General features: G+C 39.8%; 1 protein-coding gene across 3 annotated transcripts in view; it reads right to left on the bottom strand.

The window, feature by feature from the left end:
- The window catches only part of LOC126392085 (protein diaphanous homolog 3-like), a 244,843-nt gene that overhangs the window by 134,450 nt on the left and 85,859 nt on the right, over positions 1-24,534 (bottom strand). For all 3 annotated transcript variants that reach the window (XM_050049310.1, XM_050047664.1, XM_050048467.1), the window contains one exon: positions 1,211-1,306. In XM_050049310.1, the coding sequence (XP_049905267.1) occupies positions 1,211-1,306 (96 nt within the window). The remainder of the gene's footprint in view (positions 1-1,210; positions 1,307-24,534) is intronic.

Raw genomic sequence — 24,534 nt, 5'->3', positions numbered from 1 at the left:
TTTCCGATATGATTGTCAGATTTTACAGCACATCACTGTCTAAAACAGCTACCTATTATACGTAGAAGGACAAAGGGAAGTTATTTTAAATGTAATGCCAAGAACTCCATACATAACTAAGCACCATTAAAAGAGAATAATATGTTAAATGATTTATATTAAATTGAAATAACAACAACAAACAGACCAAAATAATGCCAAACATAATTACTGAGGTGACTTCAAACGAGGTGTGGGTGGCCAGTATTCAAAAAGTTCAAGATAAAAGCAACTTGCTGCAATTAAATTCTAAGTCCTTACACTGAATAAATATGCGCCGTATCCGAATAGTGGCAGTATCAATCAAGCAAAAGAATTAAAACCCTGCATACTCATTCTCAACCTCAAATCAAAGCTTTTAAACTCTTTACCTCCTATGGTGGAAAGCATAAACCGCCTACTCTCCATTTTGTTTTTTTTTTCTTTTTACCTCCTCTTTCCTGCTCTATAATTTCCGCTGCATGATGTATCACTGTTACTGGGCTGATTAGTCACATTTTCTTTTAATACGTGAAACAAAGGTCACAGCTCCCCTTGATATAAGCCAATGAGGTGCTAAGATCTGAGAGTGCTTAAGAGATCAGCTGGATCCTCATTAATGCCGGGCGCTTTTAAAACGGTCATTTTAAGACCAAGCATGCTTGCATGTGTGTGTGTGTGTGTGTGTGTGTGTGTGTGTGTGTGTGTGTGTGTGTGTGTGTGTGTGTGAGAGAGTGAGTGAGTGAGTGAGTGAGTGAGTGAGTGAGTGAGTGAGTGAGTGAGTGAGTGAGTGAGTGAGTGAGTGAGGGGAAAGAGAGCTTTTTTTTTCTCCAGCTTCTCTTTTGCTTAATGGGTGCTTAATGGGTGCTTAACACTGATAATTAGCTCAGTGTGCATGTGCATGTGTGGACATGAGTCACAGGTAGCAGTGGCCAGGTGTCGCTTCGCTTCAATTGCTATAGCAACAAGCAAATGTGCTACTCTTTCCAGGCCAAGATCCTCAATCGGGGGGTCACTTTAAATAATATGAGAAAAACGTATAATGAGGGACACAAGACGTGACTTAAGTTAGATAAAAGAAAGTGCGAGTGCACTTTGCAGTGTTTTGTGAGGAGCTGCGGACAAGACATGTGGACATGTAGAAATCCAGTCCTTGGGAGGACGAGTGGGCTGAGAGGCGACAAATACTTACATAGATTCTGTGCGATCTTAGGATCGAGCACCTTGAGCTCTTTAATTCTCTTCTTTATGGATTTCTTATCCTCCTGATCCTCCTCTTCTTTTTTGGCTGATGAAGACAGAAACATCAAATTATTACCAACACACAAAGGTAAAACTCACACAAATGCATGAACTTGCTATATTGCTGACATATATATGATACATACAAATTCTGATACAGTGAGATTATGAGATTTACATATATTTTTTCCAGTGTCCAGGTACAACATAAGGACGAGGACACAGTGAGTGGAATGTAGAGATTGTCCAGTTGTATTTTATGTTTTTATTGAGAATTTTAAATTCAACCACAAACATGATTTCTGTTTCTTTTTATTCTGTTTCTATGTTTACATATTTTTACAAACCAACAATGACACAAGTCCACCATGACAGAATGCCTCGCTGCTAGAGAAGCATGGAGAAAGGGATTATGGGGAAGTGTTGTGATCACACCACAGGCGGAGTAAGGTATGGGTGAGCCATGGCTGGTCTATAAACACAATGTTGCACATACAGTAATCAGGTTATAGGTGAAGGTAAATCTGTTCTGGGTCACATGGAGCCAGGTAGATGGGATTTTGACGGTGGTATTGGTAGTCAGGAGAAGCATCATCAGGTTTGGATTACAAACAATAAAAAAAGGCACAAATACAAATGCACACACACGCACGCATGCATGCACGCATGCACGCACGCACGCACGCACGCACGCACACAGCCCTCTTGAGCCACGCTCACAAAGAGGAGTTCATGGTTGGTTTTAATTATTTAAGACACCAGATTAAGAGAACAAAATGTGCATCCCAGGAGTATGCTGGGTAATTGTCTGGTGCTGTAATTATGGTGTGTGTGGTGAGAGGAGAGGAGAGGAGAGGAGAGGAGAGGAGAGGAGAGGAGAGGAGAGGTAGAAAAAGCTGAAAAGAGGAGAAAAAAAAGGAGAGGAGAGGGGTAAGCCCACAGGAAAGGTATTTGTACTCAGGGCTTGGTCTTCTTTCATCGGGGATCCTGTATCTAATTAAAAAGTGAAGAGGTATGCTGGGAGCTCCCACAGAAAAGAATGTTAGCATGTCCACAAACATGCACACCTACAGTGCAGCCCACAGCACACAGAGATACACGAGCACGGCCACACATCGAACTATCCTTGGACTTACGTGGCTCCTCTGTCGGTACATTCTCCTCACAGTCTTTCAATGTGTGAGAGAGGGGAAAACGCAAAGGACAGACGAGGAGGACAATGGAAAACATGTCCCATGGAAAAGAGAGAGAGAGAGGGGAGAGAATGAAGAGATAAAAATACATTTTCACAAGGGTGCATCCGGTCCACTGCAGCGTGAAACACGAAGAGACTCAAGTAAGAAAAGACTAAAAATGCTATAAAAACTTAAATGAAAAATGGCTGAAAATATAAAAAAGTAGAGAGCAACTGAATCAGATAGGAAACTGGAGAAAAAGATGGATTACCTCAACGTTTAACAGCTAATATTACTTTAAAAAAAAAAAAAAAAAAGGCTGTCTTGGTTTACAACCACAAACACATAACAAACAGACATGCATGTTGTATTTATAATCTTGGTTAACATTCGTGCTGAAATGACTAGTCGTTAAATCGGTCAGAATAAAGCAACTATTTAGGACGGTTGTTTGGACAAAACAAGCAATTTGAATGTCACCTTTGGGAAATTGTGATGGGTAGTTTTGACTATTTTCTGACACTTGACAGACTAAAAAATTCTAACAACTAGTCTAGAAAGCAATAGTCAGATGAATCAATAATAACTGTTGTTAGGGCAGACACCAATGCTGATGTTAAAAAAAACTATTTGGCCGATGTCAGATGGCAATGTTTGTTTGTTATTGTTGTCATTTATTCCCCCGTGTGTCCGGGGAAACAAAGAAATATTCATTACCTTCAATAAAAATACATTGTTTATTATGTGTGTATATATATATATATATACCTATATATATATATATGTACATATATACATATATATATATATATCACAATTCTCTGGTTACAAAACCATAACAAATTCCCTGAAAAGACCTATTATTAATTCAAGTTTTAATTCAAGTTTCTCGCCAAACACTATGTTTTACAGGAGTACCAAGGAACACATTATGATAACATTCTAATTTACCTTTGTCTAATACTCATGTTTACTGTATAGAGCTTGAACACATCATAATGTCACTTTATGCAACCTATGTGAGGCAACAGATTTGTTGTTTACAATGTAGCTTTATCAGGGTGAGTTCACTGCGTCTTTTTATCCCAGTGGTGTCTCAATAAGATCTCTGTCCATCACTGATAAGTATGTTCCGGCACGCGGGACAATGAGTTGCCGTTAGTTTGGAGCCCTGCTTTTTATTCATCCATTCCATCCATTTTCATCTGCGTCCCTCTCCTCAGCAACGCTTTCAAGCTCCTCCCGGAGGACCCCTCGGCGTTCCCAGGCCAGATGACATATGTAGTCCCTCCAGCTTGTTCTGGGTCTGCCCCAGGGCCTTCTACCAGTGGGACGTGCCCGAAACACCTCCAACGGGAGGCACCCAGGAGGATCCTGATCAGATGCCCGAACCACCTCAACTGACCCATTTTGACGCAAAGGAGCAGCGGCTCTACTCTGAGCTCCCTCCAGATGTCCAAGCTCCTTCCCCAATCTCTAAAGCTGAGCCCAGACACCCCACGGAGGAAACTCATTTCGGCTGCTTGTATCCACAATCTCATTCTTTTGGTCACTACCCAGAGCTCATGACCAAAGGTGAGGGTGGGGACGTAGATGGACCAGTAAATCAAAAGCTTTGCCTTCTGGCCCAGCTCCCTCTTCACCATAATAGACCGTCATCACTGCAGAAGCCGCACGAAACCGCCGCCCTATCTCACGCTCCGTTCTACCCTTACCCATGAACAAGACCCCAGCATACTTGAACTCTCTTGCTTGAGGCAGTCACTCACCCCAATGCAGAGGGGGCAATCCACTGGTTTCCAGCAGAGAACCATGGCCTCACATTTGGATTTGATTCTGGTCCTGCTTTTTAGCCTGCACAAAATCGATATGACGCAACAGGAAAACGTGGAGGACATTTTATTTGCAGTTATGCCTAAGACAGTCAACAAGGTAAATATTGGCCAATACCAATTTGACTTAAAAGTCTGTGCATCCCATCGACATGATCCCAAACATGCCATGCTGCATTTTGTGTAAATGTTTAAAAATATATAGTCATCTAGATTTTTTTCATTTGATGTAATGCAGCCATAAAAGAAATATCTTGAATTTGAATAATTCAGTCAGTGTAAGCGTTACATCCCCCAGCTTCAATGAAGACAGATTCTAATGTATATTATTCAATACAAGGTTGAAAATCTATTTTCAGTCCTTAATGGCTGTCAAAAGAAAATGTGTGATTCAAAAGGTTAAATGACAGAAACAAAACCCTTCACGGTGCCAGCAGAAATATCAAATGGGTCTAAACCGGCATGAAGGACAGCAGTCACTTTGCGTCAACTGCCGGTGCAATAGTACTCCATCTATGGCCTTCCAACTACTTATGTAAATACGCATGTTCAACAAGTAACGATGTAAGGCACTTCTCTTTAGATTGTCTCCATGAATGCTGAGTGCAAAACAACGCTTGCTCAGGAGTAAAGCAAAATAAAGGAAACCATGTTACATTATAAGGCATGAATGAAATCAATTGAATATGTAAAGATGTCAATATCTACCTTAAAAACCAGAGTACATAAGTATTTATTCTTACTGGAATGTAATCTTGAATTTGATTTATTGGATATTAAGATGCAATATAAGGAGCCCTCGAAAGCCTCCAGCTTACTGCATTAAGATGTTGTATTGATCTACTCATCATAACTTATAGCCTCACAGAATCTCATTTATTACACCAACACACACACTGAGTCTCTCTCAAATACACGCAAGAAAAACACAGTAGCAGAGCATTAACCACCTTGTTTCAGTGCATATAAACATACTTGGCTGAGTCGTATAATCCATGAATCATTCTCACATAATACTGCGAGGGCTGCATCCATCTCTATCGTACGAGAGATAGTGATAAGATAAGCGCACGCACACACACACACACGCTTGCACACTTTCTCTCACCGAGCTGCCTCAGGTGATATCAGTTAAATCAGCTAATTAGATTGCCCCCTTCCAGCATCACCCCCGAATCTCTCTGGCCTTAAAACAGCTCTTCTTCAGGGAAGCCTGCTCATTACACATCACCCAATTAAAATGTCCCGCAGGGGGTCAGAGGTCACTGGTTAATCAATCAGAGGGAGCGGCAACTGTTGTCGTTATCAGATTGCGCTATCACCCAGGAAGTGGGGAAGATAAGGATACACTTGTGAGCGAGAGCAGTGGGGAGTCTGCGTCACATCACAGGTCTTGGAAAAGTAGAAGAGAAGCCAGGGACACAGCGTAGGTATGGTGCAACGACAATGGATATTTTCGGCTCTAATGGCGAACGGATCTGCCAACATTAATTAGCGTGACAAGATGGCACACTGTTGGGGGAAAAAGAAAGCTGTAACACTTTACAGAGACAGAAAAACAGAGAGAAAGCCTGACAGAAAGATGTGAGTTACAAACGCAGCCATTGACTAAAACCACAGTTAACGTCAGATGTTGAGATCAGATACCGCAGAAAGGAAAAGCAGGACTCAATCACAAGACAGGAGAGAGCAGTGCTTTAGAGACAGACACCAAAACTGAGTCAACAGTCTTTGCTGAAAGGCCTACTCTGCTCTGCCACGGCACACACAGTGCTAGTCGTCTACCATCTGAGTGCTTTTAAGTTTAAGGGGACCACCACCTAAATTGAGAATTCCAATATGTTATTTCCATGGCCTAGGAAAGTCCAATCAATATCTGTGAACGTGAGCTACTCTCTCTTTGAACCAGAAACCAGAAAAGTCTCAGTCTTGTTATGTCATCAAGTATGAGGTCTGGAGTTGCTCCGTAGACAATAAATGGGAGCCTGAACTTATGAACCCTAAGAGATATACAAGTAAACACTGGGGTCCGACCCGCTGTGCTTATTTTATGTACATTGTGGCTTTGCTATCATCTTAAATGAACCAAATATTTGAATATTTGTGCCGCTTTACCTTACAAACAAACCCACTGAGGCAGCAAAAGACAAGCAACTTAGTGTTTTGCTCACTTAAATTACTGCTTTTGTCACTGTAGTCTGGTTCCCGCCGGAAAAGGCGGTCTGATGCAAAGGTAAGGCCATGAAAACATTCTAAATATAGCGTACACATAAACTGATACAAACGTACATATTTTTGTGGGCCTTTTTTAGATGACTAAAAACAAACTGAGACAGCAGTTGCTTAGCGCTGTTTCACTTTATGTACATGAGGCAAGGTTTTTCTATGTGAAACCAGTTGTACATATACACTATGATTCAGTCTCTACTCAGAACCCCAGGGTGCTCTCAGTATCATCATCTACAACAGTGGTTCCCAATGGATGGGTGGCAATCCAAAAGTTGGTCATGGTTCCATTCTGAGTGGACCTCAAGTGACTTGAGAACTTTGTACAGTGAATTTCTGGCTTTTATTTCAAAACGCCATTTCCTCCTGTAGAGTGAATGACGAACAGACAGCTGCGGAACTAGCTGGGTGACATGGCCAAACACAGGTATGACATTGAATATATTAAACTGTGTGGACCTTGGACTAATGACTAAGGAGATATCTGGGCCCCGTGGCTGGAGCAGTTGGGAACCACTGATCAATAACATCCTCCTGAATTTATTGTCCATGGAGCAGCTCCAGACTTCATACACTATGATATCACAAAATTAAGTTATAGCACTCTAGTTTTTGGATTTGGGAGAGTGTTTCATGCTTACAGTGTCGTAGGACATTGGAATTAGGTTTATCACAATATACCTGTATTAGTGATAACCAAGATATTTAAAAACTGAAATATATCATGTACACATGTGATAACATTGTGTAAATAATCCAGCACCTCTTAAATCATTTCCATTTATTTCCGTTCTTGCTTTGTCTGCCTCCCCCAGCACCATCTAGTTGCCTTTTCACTTTTCATTAAGTCTAATTGCTCTTTTTGTACAATTCTGGTACAGTTATGGTTACAAACTCTTTCTCTACCTCCTCACAGTGTAATTTATTTGCCACATGTGAGACAAAATGCACAATAAATAAAGTTAAAGATGAACTTGAGTGACGGATTTTCTGTAGATCTTGTGATAATATCATTATGGTAAACTCTTTTGGCCATGCTGATCATGGAGTGAAAATTTGACATTCAGCCAGTCCAAATAGGAATAATGTATGAATTTTTAAAATGGGCTTAGCTCCCCATTAAGGCCTCTTAATCGAGGCCTGTGATAAATGCCCACTTGGCACTGTGATTGTGGACAAAGTAGCAAGGATGAAAAATAGTGCAAAGAAGAAGGACAGTCTCAATTTTCTTTTACCCCCAGTGTAGAGTACTTGAGGGGAAAATCTATTCTGCATTATTCACACAACAAAAAAAACAAAGAAACAAAATAAATATGTCAATTTGTGTTCATGTCTTTTCTTGAATGAAAAAAATGTGGTCTTGGGTATAAAAGAAAAGAAAAAGTTTTATCCTTTTCTCGAGAAGAGAAAAAGAATGTTTAGTTGCGGGGTCAGACGAGGAAGCAAAGCCTGAATTTTAAAAGAGTTATCTGCTCCTCTCACTTGTAATAATTCCACTGACTGGTTTTGATCCAATCTCTGCCACAGTTAAAAGTCACTTGACAAAAATATGACAATGTGTAACATTGCGCACACACATGCTTCCCAAACAGAAACACTTCCCACAAGGCAGTATCAGTGAATCGTGCCGTCAAAGCACTAAAGGGAATGGTGGATGAAATAAAACTGCTGTGAAAGAGCATGACTGATGCCGTACATGACAGGCAGGCCTCAGAGACGAGCAAGTAACACCTCAAATCCAACCCCCCCCCCCACCCCCCACCCCTTACACACACACACACACACACACACACACACGCACACGCACAAAAATCTCCTCCTTCTCCCCAGCCCTCTATACTCACACCAGCACTCCATCTTATCAGGATGGATTTCTAATCAGTGAAAACGCCTTACTGGAACTGTCCTGTTTTCTGCACGTACACATCATCCTCACACTTATGTCAAATGAAAATATACATATACATATCATCAATAATAGCGCTGGGCAGATATCACAGTATCTTAAAAGACATACCAATACTGAAAAAAGCAATTTTTCGACGATACTGCAGAGTTAACTATCGGTGCTTTCACAAAATATTTAAACAATGAGATTTTAAATTATTAATCATCAGTAATTTGGATATTCGGGGTGGAACAACACATCAATCTGGATCAATATATCAATTAAATGTGCAACGCAAGCAAATTGGAAACATTGATAAATATTGTCATCTTTATTTTGAAATTTCCTAAACAATTTCTTAAACATTCGAACAGTTCCCCTGAATTAAACTGAATCAAACTCCTATTTTGGCAGACTTGTGATAACAGCAAATATCATATCGTTGTCCAAAGAATCAATATCATTTTATATCCTAATGAAACTTGTGATTTACTACCCCATTGGAAATAAAAAATAAGTAGGTAAAGGCAAATAATAGAACAGCTAGATAGGGTTGGGTACTGAACTGGGTAGCGAACATATCACATTGGTACTATAGAGCGTCCATTCACATTAAAGCCATTAGTGCCAAATGTCTGTTTGGGTGAAAACACCAGCTTTAGACATGAGGAGGAAGTGCCGCAAAGCACCCGGAAGCCTGGAAGGCAGCAAGGGAGCTCAGCGGAGCCATCGAGTTCAACTTCAGACAGGAGGCAGAAGCTCCCTGGAGTCAGTCACGGAGCTCCGTGGCCACACTGTCAGCTTCCCAGTGAGCCAAAACTACTCTTGGAGCGCCAATCTGCCGCAGTAGTTTTGACGTCTGGTCTATTATCTTTCCTATATTATTTTAGCAATAGCCTAGTATTACTGCTAGACGAGCAGACACACTCATGCACACATAGACAGACAGATAGAGTCAGAGGATTAGCTCTATGCGAGATTAGAAAAGGGCAGAGGAAGAGAATTGCCCTCTAGTCTACTTTGTCACCCTTACAGCTTGTTCAAAAATGACATTTTTGATATTATAGAGAAGCTAAAGTACCAAAAAAAGGCACCATTGGTTACCGGTACCAATTCCAGGTACCGGTATCAGTCCTAATGTGAACAGTACCCAACCCTATTGAGCAGAAAATCGCATCACTTTACTGTAACATAGCATTCAAAGCCAGAAAAAGACAACCCTTACAATATTACGATATCCAAATCTAAGATGATATTGTATCACAATATCAATATAATATCAATATATTGCCTAGCCCCAGTCAATAACTAAAACTAAAATCCAAGACAACATCAAGTGAAGTAAGGAGAGAGGCAACTGACAAGTGTGCGTGTGTTTATTTTGCCTGTCATTTATCCAATATTTGTCCAACTATCTTACTTCCTAAGGAGATATCACACCCTCCACTGACTTTCCTCTTGATGAGACTTCATTATTTATGGCATGTACGATCGTCTCCCCCCCCCCCCCGAGAAGGCAGATACACAGGCGCACAGCGAGGGGAAAGTTGAGAGGGCAGCAGTCTTCAAAGGGTAATTAAATCACTGTGTTGTTTCCAATAGCCAATCAAGGCAGTCATGCAGGTAAAGTTTAAATCACTGCTATTAGGGGAGTTTCTGTAGCAGGGATAATATGGGGGGCTTGCAATTCCATGTGCAAACACCACACTCACTCTCTCTCTCTCTCTCTCACACACTCACACACACACACACACACACACACACACACACACACACACACGCCATTGCCTCAAGCAAAATCCACTATGAGACATCTGATGCACAGGAGGGGGGCTGTCTGCAGCAAGTGAACAAATCCACCATTCCGACACATCTGTCAACTCTACAGTCAACAGAGGGGAGACAAACAGTCAAACCAGCCGCGCGCCTTGACTGTTGACTCACTGTATGGTTCTGATCCAGCTAAGTCCTGAACTTCAGTCAGCCTGACAGAAAGCACAAGAGACATCCAGAACGTCCAGTAGCTCGATGGACTTTACACACCTGCCCTCGCCTTTCCCCTCTCTGCCTCATCAATGCACACACTCCACCGTCCTGACTGGCGCTGACATGACAGCTCAACTGGTCTGTTTGCACACGGACTATCCCCACCCCGCGCGGGGTTGCGGGTGTGTGCGGGTACCAGTGAGTGCGAGACAGAGAGGGAGATCAGAGTAATGAAGTGAGGAGCTGTGTTGTGAGTGAGCTAATCAAAGTGAACCATGCAGGGCCACCTCTCCCTGTGATCCAGACTAGATGACCCAGGGCCATAATTAGTCTGAGACTTTCATTCTGATAGCAGCAAATTAACAGACTTCATTAGGCTTTGCTCTTCTCTCCTCTCCTCCTCTATTCCTGCAAGATCGTTTCTAAATCTAAACCACTAAATTGCTCCTGCGTGAGCGTCAGCGTCTACAACGCACCAGTCAATTGCTCTTTACAAAGACACTAACATACCCCACAGAGAAAACACGGAAGGAAGTCTACACATTTAGAAATAAATTAACAAATCTGGACTGAAATTATTGACGCTAAATCAAAAGATTCATAATTGATTAGGAGCTTCTGTTAATCAGTATGTACTGGCCTGTGGGGATGAGTTTTACCAGTAGCTCTATTCTCAGTGGAGTAGTGCCCTCTAAAGGCCTCCTGAAGACCTACCAATGGCCTTAAAATGTGTGTGTTTGTGTGTGTGTGCGTGTGCTAAAATGGGTATTTTCTGACTACTCTGTCATATCAGGTATGAAGCGTTATTATCTCCATTTCATTTCACTATGTGACAACACCAGTCCGATCTGAACAGTTGTTAAGCCCACCCTAACATTTCCCCAAGTCGTTCGATGGATTGATGGCAGCCTAAATCATTCATCTCTGAAGTCATTTGCCATTTTTCTGTTTTTCTCCCTTGCAAACATATCTGCGCCCATCCCCTCGCCCCTGCATACACAAACCTACACGTGTGGATGAAAAATCACTGCAGAAAAATAAAGTCGCGAAAGCAAATATGTTTTTAACGAGCCAGCCCATTACTTTGGTGATATGAGAACATAAAAACACAAATTGGGAATAAATTGAGGTGCTGATGCTTGAGAAACTGAGGCAGAAAGGGAGAAAGAGGAAAACAAAGGGAAAGATGAAAAACAGAAGAAGGTTAACCACACATAAAAAAAGAAAAGAAAATGAAGGCAAAGAGCCAGGGAGGACGATGAGTGTGTGTGTGTGTGTGTGTGTGTGTGTGTGTCTGTGTGTGGCAAACGTGACATTTTCAAGCATTTCGGTATATTGTCACAGGTCCAAGTAGGTTTGTCGTGTGAATGCTTAAAATAAAAGCACTGTCAATGGAGCCAGTGTAACTGTAACACATTAGCCATTTGTAATTCTAACCAGGATTTGGTTGAATTATGAGCAAATTTCAAAAATGCAAACCAAAACAGTGGGCTAAGGAAAAAAAAAATAGCACTCCGTTCACTGTGTGTACTATGTGACCAGATCTTCCCTTTCAACAACAATGAAAAGAGCCTTTAATGATTATGCATTTGATGAGATCTCTCATAATGGCACAAATTTTCTGCAGCCACATAAAAAGTCATTATAGAACTAATGGTGGTCTTCAAAATGTCACAGCAAAAGCACAAAGAGAGTGGGGGAAGAAGAGGAGAACAAGCGAGACCGTGTGTGAGAGACACACACAGGAGAGAAAGTCCATTTGATGTGAACAGATATATATACCAGTGGAGAGCAATACTAACAAGACAGTATGAGATGGACATCCTGCTGCTACCCTCAGATACTCAAGAGTGGTGGTTCTATATAGCTTTAAATCATTTAAGCAGCTAATCCTTTCTCCTGCCCTCAGTGAATACAGCAGTGAGCACGACTGGACTCATCGAACCTATATGTTATATTCTTATTTTAATGCTGCTGAGATTATTATGTTAATTGGGTAAATTAAGGAAATACTTTCCACAGTAATACCTCAAAATTACCATTTATAAATCAGTTAGTCAGGCTATGTTACCCTGAATTTGTGAAGAAAACTTTGCTTTTCTCCAGGGATGTTCCTGGTGACTAATTTCCCTGCCGACTTAACAAAAATTTTAATTAAGATGAGTCGACTACTCTAAAAAACACTTTACACTTTAGCACCATTTCTTGTTAAGTGTTTGAAACCCCAAAAAATATTGTGTGCATTGAGAGCCCTTTGAAGCCTTTAATCACAATCTTCAACGACCATGTCGGATTTTAAATGCCGCTGAAGTACGAGACACTTTGCCCCGTCGGTATGAATGTGAACATGACGGCAACTCAAAAAGTTAACCACTAAAATAACATCTAAAATAAATAAACTGCCTCTGAAATGTGGGGCACATTGAACCTTGAAGATTATCCGACAGAAATGAGAGCAATTCACTTTAAAGTTAATAAAACAACATCTAATTATAATTAAATTTCTGCTGAAATGGGAGGCATTTTGCGCCGTGGTGAATGAACGTAAACCCTGCACATTATCTGACAACAACTCACTTAATGTTAACAAATAATATAACATCTAAAAAAAAGATTAATTGCTGCTGAATTCATTTTCTAGATCATCTAGATTTTTGCGCTGGTTTTGCAAGAAGAATTTCCCATCGTGCTGTTTTAAAACTCCAGTCTACTCGAGCATTAACGCAGGAAGGGGGACTGCTGTCTAATGGCTCTGTAGCCCCCACTAGTGGCGGGTGGCTGCATGACAGTTAAGCAGCCTTCTACATGAATAAAACACTAATTGGTTTAATCGACTAATATTTCTGGTGCCGACTAGCGAGGGGGTGGACGTTAAATCGTCTAGACAACTAATCGCGACAGTCCCTACTTTTCTCACATGCCTCCACAGAAAATGGCGAACATTTTGATTTATTGATGGATTGGGGACTATGTTCAATAACTACATCAAAACATCCGTTTACAAACTTTCACACAATTCGTGCAGTAGAATCCAAGTCTCATTTATCTATCTATCTATATTTACACTCTGGGGTTTTTTCGGACCTAATTGTATTGCGGAGTTTTGCACAGCAGCGACCAGATCTTTGCTCTCAAACCACAAAAAAATGTGATGGCACAACAGTCTCCTTCAGTACATTATTCTATGCTTTCTTTTGATTTTCACATTGGCTAGTCATCCTGTTTAATTTGTCTTCTGATTAAATCGGAACCGTTGAAACAAGTTGTAAGAAGCCTCTGCAAGTAATTGGTTGCTGGCAGACACTCCGCGCTGCATTGAAGTGGTTAATCGGCAGTGCCGTGCACTGTAGAGCCGATGTGCTGCTGGTTCTGCCAGCCTGAATAGAATATAATGTCTATAGCCGACCTGCGGGTCGGGCAGCAGTGATCGTCTGTTAAATCAGTCTGTAAATGATATTTTGACATTATTGGCTATTACTGTCATGGCATCAGAAGGTACTGATGCATTGAGCAGGTGACAGTCCGCGGTCGTTTTCAAAACACACTTGTGTCACGCACTCCAAAAGAAACTTGTTGAAACTTTAAACAATAATTTATTGTACGAAACGGGGGAAACAAACGTTGACAAAAACGGTTCTATAATTCATATTAAATTCAAAAGATAACGAAAAAACAGCTGCAAGTTAGAGGGAATAGTGATAAAGTGGTAAAACTTGGCATTGATCCACAGCCTCAGATGGATGTGCTCAAGCGTGCCGTACGCACAAGCTCAGTTGGTAGGCTATACTATATTTTCACGTTTAACAATGCAATGTAAAAGTTTTGATTTTTATTGATAACCTACATTTACTAACAACAAAAAGACTACATTTAGCACCCCAAAAAAAAAAAAGTAAATAAAAAAACGAATATCGAATATCAAATTTTCATAACGAATACCTACCCATAGAAACGAATATTCGAATATCCGAATATTTGGGTACAGCCCTAATGTAATGAGGACGTTTTGCTGTTGTTAAACATGGTCCCCAATCAATCAATGAATCATTATGTTCGTTGTTTTCTATGGACAAATGCAAAAAGTTTTCTTAGCCATATAAGATACCGCAGCATCACTAATTGATATACAAACGGTCCTTTTCTGGGTGAAGTATTCCTTTAATGTTTGTGTATGATCGTCTTAGGCGCAGGGTTTCCCACACCTTCATTTATTCGTGGCAACCCGCCATGATTAAAATGTCTGCTGCCACGTTTTGATTTTTTTGAAGCAGGACTATTCATTAAGGGTGCAACTGGAATATATCAGCCCATTCTGATTCCCACGTCATCAAATATTGCCATTTTGTCAACAATTTCAGGGTCAGACAATGATGTATGATATGCCACCATCCGCGTCAGTGTATAACTCCGCTGGATGCCGTCAGTTCGAAAAACTGCTGGTAACAATGTTGGTATGATACACGGCCAGGTGGCGTAGGTTTAATATTAAACTGCCCAAGTTTGTAGATGGATGTTTTGATTTAATTTTGCTGTTGTTAAAGTGGTCCCCCATCATTCAATAAATCAAAATGTTCACCATTTTCTGTGGAGGTGTGTGAGAGAAACATTCTCATGAGTTCAAGGTATTATGGCACAACTAACTGATTTACTAAAATTCATTTTATCTGAGAAGTATTCCTTTAAGTTGTGAGCTCGAGACAACTCAAAGCATAAATGACAATGTAAAAAACATTTCTGTAAATGAGGTACCTGACCTTTATTTTGCTTCATTCAGGGATTTGATTTTAAAATGCCCACCCACTACCCGTTTTCTTTTTTTACCCTTTCATTCCCACCTCCTCTAGTCCTCGATCGCTTCATAATTCCCCTATGATGGTGTCCACCAACCTCCTCAGCTGCTTTTGTCTCATTGTTATTCAAATACCCACCAAGTTCTCTGCAGAGCCGACCACAAAAGCTATTGCTGTTCTAAGAAATACACCCACCTTGCATTCAAGAGACCTATTAACCATCCGAGGTAGTCTGCGGGTTATTGTGGTGAAGAATGACAGACTAGAAGCATGGCTTTGAATGATCATAACTGTTTTATGTGTCACATCAGTCTGACTTTGACAAGTCACGACAAGCTGTCAGCCCTGACCGGGGTCTTTACCTCCACACGGGAGCTGTCCCTTGATCATGTGCGCTCTCTTGAACCACTTAAATGCCCGCCATGAGCTTGAACCCTCCCACACACAACCACCACTTCCATCAAGTAATCCCCCCCCAAAAAAAACATGCTTGAGCAAACTGACAAAAGCCACACAAACATGCTTTCTACCCAGGTCATTATAATCATATGGAAATGGGCTGTCTAATTATATCTTACAGCATGCCAGCAGTGGGAAAGGAGCTTGTCTTTCCTCAGCTTTCTCTCTGACAGGCAACATTGATCTGGAAAGCCTGACTTCGGCCTGTTACGGCGAGGAACATAAAAAGAGGGGTACTTAATTGTGAGGCATCTTGGTTAAGTTTTGAATACCCATGACCTCACTTCTTACAATTTCAGAATCAGAATCAGAAATACTTCATTGATCCTTGAGAGGAAATTATGATTCGTTACTCCGATGTAAAGAGCAATAAATAAAGTAAAGTAGAAATTAAATGTTCATGAAAATAAAAATATAATATGCATTATGCTGCCTTGAGTACGTGATGCTTTCATGCTAATCATCACCACAGCGTACACTTTTACAAGTTGTATCAAGGTTGTCTGTATTTTCTAATGCTGAAAAAAACAATGATTAATTAGTCATAAAAGTCTAAATCCAGTATGAATAGCAAACAATGCAGGAACCACTTTCCACAGCTTCCATATGACTCACCACACAAACGGCCATGTGCTATAGTTGCTTTATAAGTACTGCACCCAGGTAGTGCACAGCTGCAGCTGGGAAAGTCCATGACTGTTACACGCTTTGTTGCTTTTCTATATTTTATATATGTGTATAAGTCCAGCATTGGTCTGACTCTAATTGCAAATTGCTATGGCAACATTGTAAACTACCTTTGTTATTATATTTTCAACTATAGGAATATTACAGACCTGGAAATGATAAAAACAGTAGGTGTAGAAATCCAGCAATAGCATCTACAATGATTGTATAGTATTTCCTACCAGCACGGTGTTTTTAGCCTTTAGTGCACAAATTGAATGAGCCTGTTTTTCCTGTTCCTGAAAAATAAAAATATATAATATATAATAAAATATAAATATATAATATAAATATATAATATATAATAAAATATAAATATATAATATATAATAAAATATATATAAAAACATAGGCACAATTTATTATCTTTTTGTTATTTGGAACCCCATTAACTGTAACCTTACATCTTGGTGGACACTGTTAAAAATTAAATATTGGACACAAGTTATTAGCAGTTAATGAAAATGCAGTTTAAGTGCACTCCTCCTAGAAATCTATTTGCAATTAAGAGGTTTGTATACAAGTCTTTTGTATAAAACTAAAATAAGTACCACAAAAATGTTTTAATTTAGGTTTTTTTGTCTCTAATATATTTGCTAGGTGATTGCATTTACATTTACGTACACACGTACTGGATGACGTCATGTCTAAATGCCGATCTAAAGACACCCTGCTCACAAATGCGCTAACAACCCTATCATAAGGACCTTTGTATGTATGAATGGAAGCTTCCTTCAATCACAAAAATAAAAAAGACAGACTATAAAGGAGTTCCTAAAAGCCTATCAACATACTTATTTCTCCATTTTTACCACTTCCATTTGCCAACACCCTTTCAGTTTCTACGTCTTTCAGTCTCTCATCTTGCACCGCTGTGACTTTGGAGGAGAGGTAGGTTATTAACGGATGCCTGTATCCTGGAGAGAAATGGCAAACTGATTTTGTGATCTTTGAGAGTTTCGTCTAATTGGATGTTATTTATTAGCCGAAAAGAAGCCCCAGGAAAGGGCAGCTCTCTTCATGTTGTTGCTCATTTTCCCAGCACTATGGCGATGAATCTCTTTCTCTCTGCCCTCTCTTCATAAACAAAGAGAGAGATGGAAAGGAATAGCTAGTTTATTCCAGATGTCAATTAAGACACATCTACTTAGACTATGAGTGAAAGTACAAGGAAATATATTTCCATTTAGTGAAATGTAAGTTTGACAAGTGCATTCATCTCCACATATTATACAAGATATTTTTAGTGGTATGACATGAATTGGATATTTACACCAGGAAAGGCCTTAAAAAGCTATTTCTATACTGTATCATGGAGGCCAATATGAGCTACTGCATATGTAAATGTACGGCACTGCAGCACTGGCACACAGACCCAGATATTGAAGCACTTAAACCTTTACATTTAAGTCCACCAACAAGTATCCTACAACTCTTTCAGACAAAACTAACCAGCAACACCCTTTAATATTCTCAATAACACAATTCCTCTATTACTTTATGATGCCCAGGGAAGCTCATTTGAAGACAACTGTAACCATTAACTGATGCAATATACAGTGACAACAATAATCCAAACAAAACCGTTTGTTTTATATTTTCGCAACCCCAATGCCAAAAAAAGTAGGAACAATGTGTAAAACATAAATAAAATCAGAATGCATTGATTTGGAAATCGGTTTTGACCTACAATGGGGGAAATATGGATTCAACATGTCTTTTTTTTCCCTTTAAATTATTTCCAATGCAGCTATTCAAATGAAATTTAGTGCAGACATGGGTATTAATTCAATAAAACTACACTGATATAGGATTCATAACATTTCAATCCAAAAAAATGATGATGATGAAGTGGAATGACACAGGAAAAAAGCATTGAACACACTAACTAAACAGTGGTTCCCAAGTGGTGGGTCGCTGGTCCATTCTGAATGGACCGCAAGTGACTCATAAACATGTCAAGTTTGTGAAAAACACACTTTATTTTTAAGTACAGTGACTTTGCAGCACAGAGTTTTTTATTTCTGAAGTGCTGTTTCCTGCTGTAGAGTGAGTAAATAACAGACAGCTACTTGACAGAGACAGCCAAACTAGCTCGACAACATGGCCAAAGACAAGTATGACGCTAAATATATTAGAGTGTGTGGACCTTGAACTAATGACTAAGGAGAAATCTGGACCCTGTGACTGGACCAGTTGGGAACCACTGAACTAAAACTAACAGGTAGACAAGCCTTTGCTTTTGATGCCAGCTTCAAGATGCTTCCTGTATGAAGAAATCAATCTCTCACAGTGTTCAGATGGAATTTTGGCCCATTCTTCCACATAGACAGACTTTAAATCTTTAAGATTCTGGGGAATCTTGAGATATAAATGTCACTTTAAAAATGTCTACAATTAGTGTCTTCAGTTCCCAAAAAATCTGATGTAACACAAAAGTAAACCTCCCTCTCCCCCTGCCCTCGCTTTTTTGGACTGTGTTGCAGGCATCAAATTCAAAATGAGTGTATATTTACAAAAAACAATAAAGTTGATCAGTTTGAACATTCAATATCTTGTCTCTGTAGTGTATTTAATTGAATATATGTTGAAAATGATTTACAAACCACTGCAATCTGTTTTTATTTACATTTCAGACAACATCCTAGTCTTTTCGGAATCTTTTTGGGTAGTACTATGACTCCCTTGATTGTTTCATACTCCAAAACAAAAACTAAACAAAGAGAGGAATCACTCCACTGGTTTGTTTCCACTAGTGCCCCTTTATGTTAAACTTACTAAAATGCAACCTCACTGCTGTTAGAGCCGAATATATACAAAAGCCCAGATATGATGCGTAGTACAGTAAAAAGGAAGACAGGTTCCACGTATCCCTCAATTCCCTTCTGCCACTGTCTCTAAAACATTCTGATTTTCACCCTCTCTTCTTGCAAACACCCACAGGAAAGTCCCGCTGTACATGTTTTATCTCTGTCTATTGACACTGATGATCTCAAAGAGCTTCTCCGGAGGCTATTGGTGAAATCACAGAAACTGCTGCAAGTTCTGAGCGCTGTCAGCATTCTCTCTGGGCGTCCACTCACTACATTTGTTTGTTTTGTTTCTCCCTCTTTTTCACTCTGAGTGAAAAATAAATTGGTGTGTCTTTCTCTCCCTTGCGTTTTCATATGTTAGTGATTAAAACTGTATGGATTTCAAAGAAGTAATCAGTCCTATGATATTGTAAATAGTTAATTACCGTTAATTAGTGCGACAGTGCAGCCATTCCAAAAGGGGAAACACAGAGGACTGGGGAGCTCTGTGTGCATCACAATTCAAATGCGATTCTCAGTATGTCTCCTCTTCCCTCATTTGAATTCTGTTCTTTTTCTCACTGGTTCATTTTAATGAATGGGGTCAACCACAGGTGGTTTGAAGTTACAGTCTTTGTAAAAATCCAAAAACGGTCAATTTGGATTGATAGAAATTCTTTCTCATGAACCAATCAATTAATAATATGAAGTCACACAATCTAAACTAAGCCCACACACCAGGATGGTGAGAGCATTTCAATTATATGCAAATGACCGAGACAACCACATAAATAATACAAACAACCTCAGGAGGTCACACAATGACTCCACGTGGTTGAGGTTGCTATGGCAATACATGAACCATGGCCTACCGTGGTGAACAGGAGGAGGAGGTGGCAGGAGTCCTATAGCCAATTAACTGCGAGTTTAAGAAGATGAGCTTCAAGACACTTAACTGAAAATACTCTTGAGCAGCCTCTCCATGTTCAACCCGACATGTTACACAAAAGAGAAATGAGACCTAATTTATGTCCATCCATCCATTTCAACCGCTTATCCGAAGTCGGGTCGATGGGGCAGCAGGCCGAGCAAAGCATTCCAGATGCCCTCTCCCCAGCAACGCTTTCCAGGTCCTCCTGGGGGACCCCGAGGCGTTCTCAGGACAGACAAGATTGTTCTGGGTCTGCTCCGGGCCGCCTACCAGTGCGCATTGCCTGGAACACCTCCAACGGGAGGCACCCAGGAGGCATCCTGATCAGATGCCCGAACCACCTCCACTGACCCCTTTGGACACGAAGGAGCAGGGGCTCTATTGCGAGCTCCTTACCCTATATCTCTAAGACTGAGCCTTGCCACCCTTCTGCGGAAACTCATTTCGGCCTCTTGTATCCGCAACCTCATTCTTTCTTCTCGTCATTACCCAGAGCTCATGGCCACAGGTAAGGGTTGGGACGTAGATGGACCAGGAAAAACAAAAGCTTTGCTAATATACGTTACCTTCACCAATCAATGACTACCCCTTTGGCCTTTGCTTTAAAGTTATACTAAGCACAAGATTTTGTTTACTGTTTGTTATTGCCATTATCAAAAGTTAAAGGTCAAGCCAACCCCAGCTTTGTCCGCTTGGCATTCCCCCTCCCAAAATAAATTTTTTTAGCTCTGTGCCCTTGATTTTTGTTGCTTCCTCTTGGATGCATGCTGCTTCCAGCCTGAACACCTAGTCGCTACCTTTTTAAAAGGTCCCAACCTCACCTGTGCACTACACAGAAACAGCCCAAACACAGCAAAATATGAAGAAAATAGTAAAATACAGGCAGATGGTAGAGTCTCTGAAGAGAAATACACCATCACACACTTCTTGAGTGTCATCAGTGATGACTGAGAGGGGTTACTTCGGGTATGAGTCTATACATTGTTTGTCAGGAAAATCCTGCACAGTACACCTGTAAGGCCATGGCATCAACCTTTGAAAAAACTACCAGACAATCAGTATAAATATGATTAAAAATTAAAGGAACTGCAGTGAATCAAATTAATAGTTATTAATGACATTTCTAAGAGCTACACGGCAAGGCCACCAACATAATCACCCATTTAGTCAAACATTCATAAATCTGACTTTCCTGTCACTTTAAGAGTACAAAACGTGAAGACAGAACACCCACTCCTCGTTAAAGGGAAGAAGGCAGTGTCAGGTCAGGAGTGAAAGAAATGAAGCTCTGAGCTACTGTGTAAAATGCAGTCCATGAACCATGTGAACCTCTAATACTCCTGTTCAAGTTCAGAGCTAACAGGATGAATGACTCTGCCTGTTTGAAACAGGGCAAGCAGTAGAAGTTATTATTAACACACATATAAATAAATACATAAAGGTGTGAGGTGAATTAAATCCATGTGTTGCGTGATCAGGAACTGTACTCCAGTCTAACAGTTCAGCCAGGTCAGACTGAGGACAATATTTTCCCTGCATAGCCTGAGTGGATTAAACACGCAAATAACTGAACTGCAAATATTGTCTGTTAATGTGGAGGATTAAGTTTCACTGAAGTGAGTTATGTTTCCATTTATTTTCCTTGCTTAGTTTCAGTCCCAGTGGTTACTGTGGCTCTTGCTTTAAATATGCCCCATTCTGTTGGCATTTGCTTTTGTATGATATGCCCTTTAAATCTGTAACTAAATGACCATATTTGCATCCATTTTATAAAGACGTACAAGATACTTTTGACTGTGACTTTTTAGATGCGTTCAGGGATATATGCTGGGAGATTGAAAACCCCCCATGATAGCTCCCATACCAGAATAAGCCCAGCCTCCACACCACAGAATGTAAATTTCTCCAGGAGCGAGCTTTAATTTAGACAACAGGCCTACTTTTGGGGAAAAAAAAAAAAAAAAACGAGGAGGAAAACTGTACGTGCTTATAGTGCATTTTCAACCTTCAAAAAGCCGAAATATCTAAGATGACTTTCCAAAAGTAATTCATAAAAAGTTCCACAAAAAGGTTTAAGAAAACCAGATCAATCATAAAAATAATTTTTGCTACATTTGATTTACAGGAACAATAAAAACTTTTATAGGGCTGCCCCCTGAGAGTTTGACATTCAAATCATCAGTCGGAGACCCCTCAGTGTACTGAGACACTCTTTTTCTCTGGGGAAGTTTTGGTCAGCTAATGTCTGGAACAGGCAGCTGCAGACCCATGTCCAGGGTGAGTCTAAGTGAGACAGAGGCAGCTGCATGGAGGAAGAGAGGCTTTGCCTGGTCAGGCCCTGAGATAACGTTATCTTCTGCCTTCTGCTTAGAAGTGGTGGTTAACAACTTAATACGATATAGTCTTTAGCTTTTTGTGGTATCTAGTAGGGGCTGGAATCCCCAGAGGATCCACAATACGATATCAATACAATACTAAAGGCACAATACAATATTATTGTGATTTATATATGTTGCAATATGCTGAATATTGCGATAAAATATATTGTGATATTATATTACCTTTTTTCACCTTTATATTATTTCCCCAAAGGAAAACATTGCAAACATCTGTTTCATTTTCAGTTTTCAGTCTGTTCATCTCACCTCAGCCTGCAACAGCAAAATGTATTTAGTGGACTGAAAAACTTGCTAGCTGTACAACCGTACTGTACATTAACTGTGAATATTTCTTATGTTTACTCTTATTCCATTCTTGTTTTATTCTATTGATGTATATATTGTAGTTAAAATTTTCCCACTGAGAGCCTCAGCACAGTGGAGATACGTATTTTATTTTTAATATCTTAAGTACTAGTGTTTAACACTGCAGCATAATGCACATTTTATTTTTATTTTAATGCAAATTTTAATTTCTATTTTATTTTATTGCTTTATATTTACTTATTTCTATTTCATACTCTTATTCTTACTTCCTATAATTCTCTATTCTTTACATCAGAGCAACTGTAACAAATCACAATTTCCCCTCAGGGATCAATAAAGTATTTCTGACTCTGAATCTGAAAAAGCAATTCATTATATTACTCTTGTAGGCTACCTAAAGTTTAATTTGTATTTGTAATATTAATAATTTACAAACAAACAAAAAAAAGATGATATGTATGATGATACGACATTGCCACACAAAAATATTGCAACATTGTATCGTAGTATCTAGTGTTGGAGGAAAAATGTTGCTGCACATATCTGATCCGTCGTTAGCGTAGTTAGCGCACAAGGAAAGAATAGTCGAATATTTGTAATGAACAACCAAATCCGATTTGACTGAGATAATCCTGAGTTGGGTACAGCCCTACCATCAAGTACTTATGGAAATTATTTCAGTTCAAACACAAGGGGTTAAGCTTTCTTGTTGGATACATACTTTTTTTTTTTTTTTTTTAAAAGCTCTGTCTGACTACTATGTTATAATTTATCAAGATCTGAAATTATAATCTGGATGAAGAAAATTGGTACTGTACACTGAGGAGAACAACTAGTGGGTCAAAGCAGAATAAAAATACTAACCTTTGGTTTCTGTTCCAAACATGAAGGCAGACCATGCAGCCAAGCAGAAGTTGCAAGAACAGAAGTTCAGAAGAAGCGAGAGGAGAAAGGGAGGGAAACAGAGAGAGGGCAAACAAGCGAAAGAAGAAAAGCTGGTTAGTTGTGTTTGAAGTGAGCATTATTTCAGACATTTTACTGTCAGCAGACAACAGAAAGCATTGCACTGAATATAAAGCTTTGTTAAAGTCCACAGAGAGAGATTTTGTACGTATTAATAACAGAAAAAATGTATCAATCATTGTTATTAAACATTTCACAGTAACAATTATCATAAGCAGAAACAGAGTAGAGTTACAGCTTCCTGCAATCAGAGAGAATTACAGAATCTCAAGACCCGACAGTTTGTGGAAATAGTCCAAATGTTCCAGCAGTGGTGAGCGATTTGAGTCACCGATGACATTAATAGTCAATGACGTTGTCAGATATTCACATCAGACTTCACAGGTCACAGCCTTAGTTCTTTCACTTAAATAGAACATAATACAGATTTGTTGCCCTCATTGCATGCATTAACATACTGACTTGCCCATGTACAGATCTTGTCTGTCAGATTTTTAATACATGTGCAAATGCGCTGTGATTCACATTCACACCAGCGATTGTAGCAAAACCTTGTGAATTTTCACTTGTGAAGTGTAGAATAGGATTTGAAAGGACGGAGAAAGGAGGCCGTACGTTCAGAGCTGTGTTTGTGGGAGGGAAAAAAACTCCCACAAGCTTGAGAACGTAAAACAATTTTCTCAGTGACTTCGAATTCTTTGATTCATATTTGAATATTTTCAACCGAAATGAATTCCACCGCCCGAGTCCTCATGCGTTTTTCAACAAAAAAATACAGAGCGCAGGTCCTGCTTGGTATAT

Source organism: Epinephelus moara, chromosome 1 (genome assembly GCF_006386435.1).
Source record: "Epinephelus moara isolate mb chromosome 1, YSFRI_EMoa_1.0, whole genome shotgun sequence".
Lineage (NCBI taxonomy): Eukaryota > Metazoa > Chordata > Actinopteri > Perciformes > Serranidae > Epinephelus > Epinephelus moara.
The sequence above is the reverse complement of the archived record's forward strand: the minus strand, read 5'-3'. Positions and strand labels throughout refer to the sequence as shown.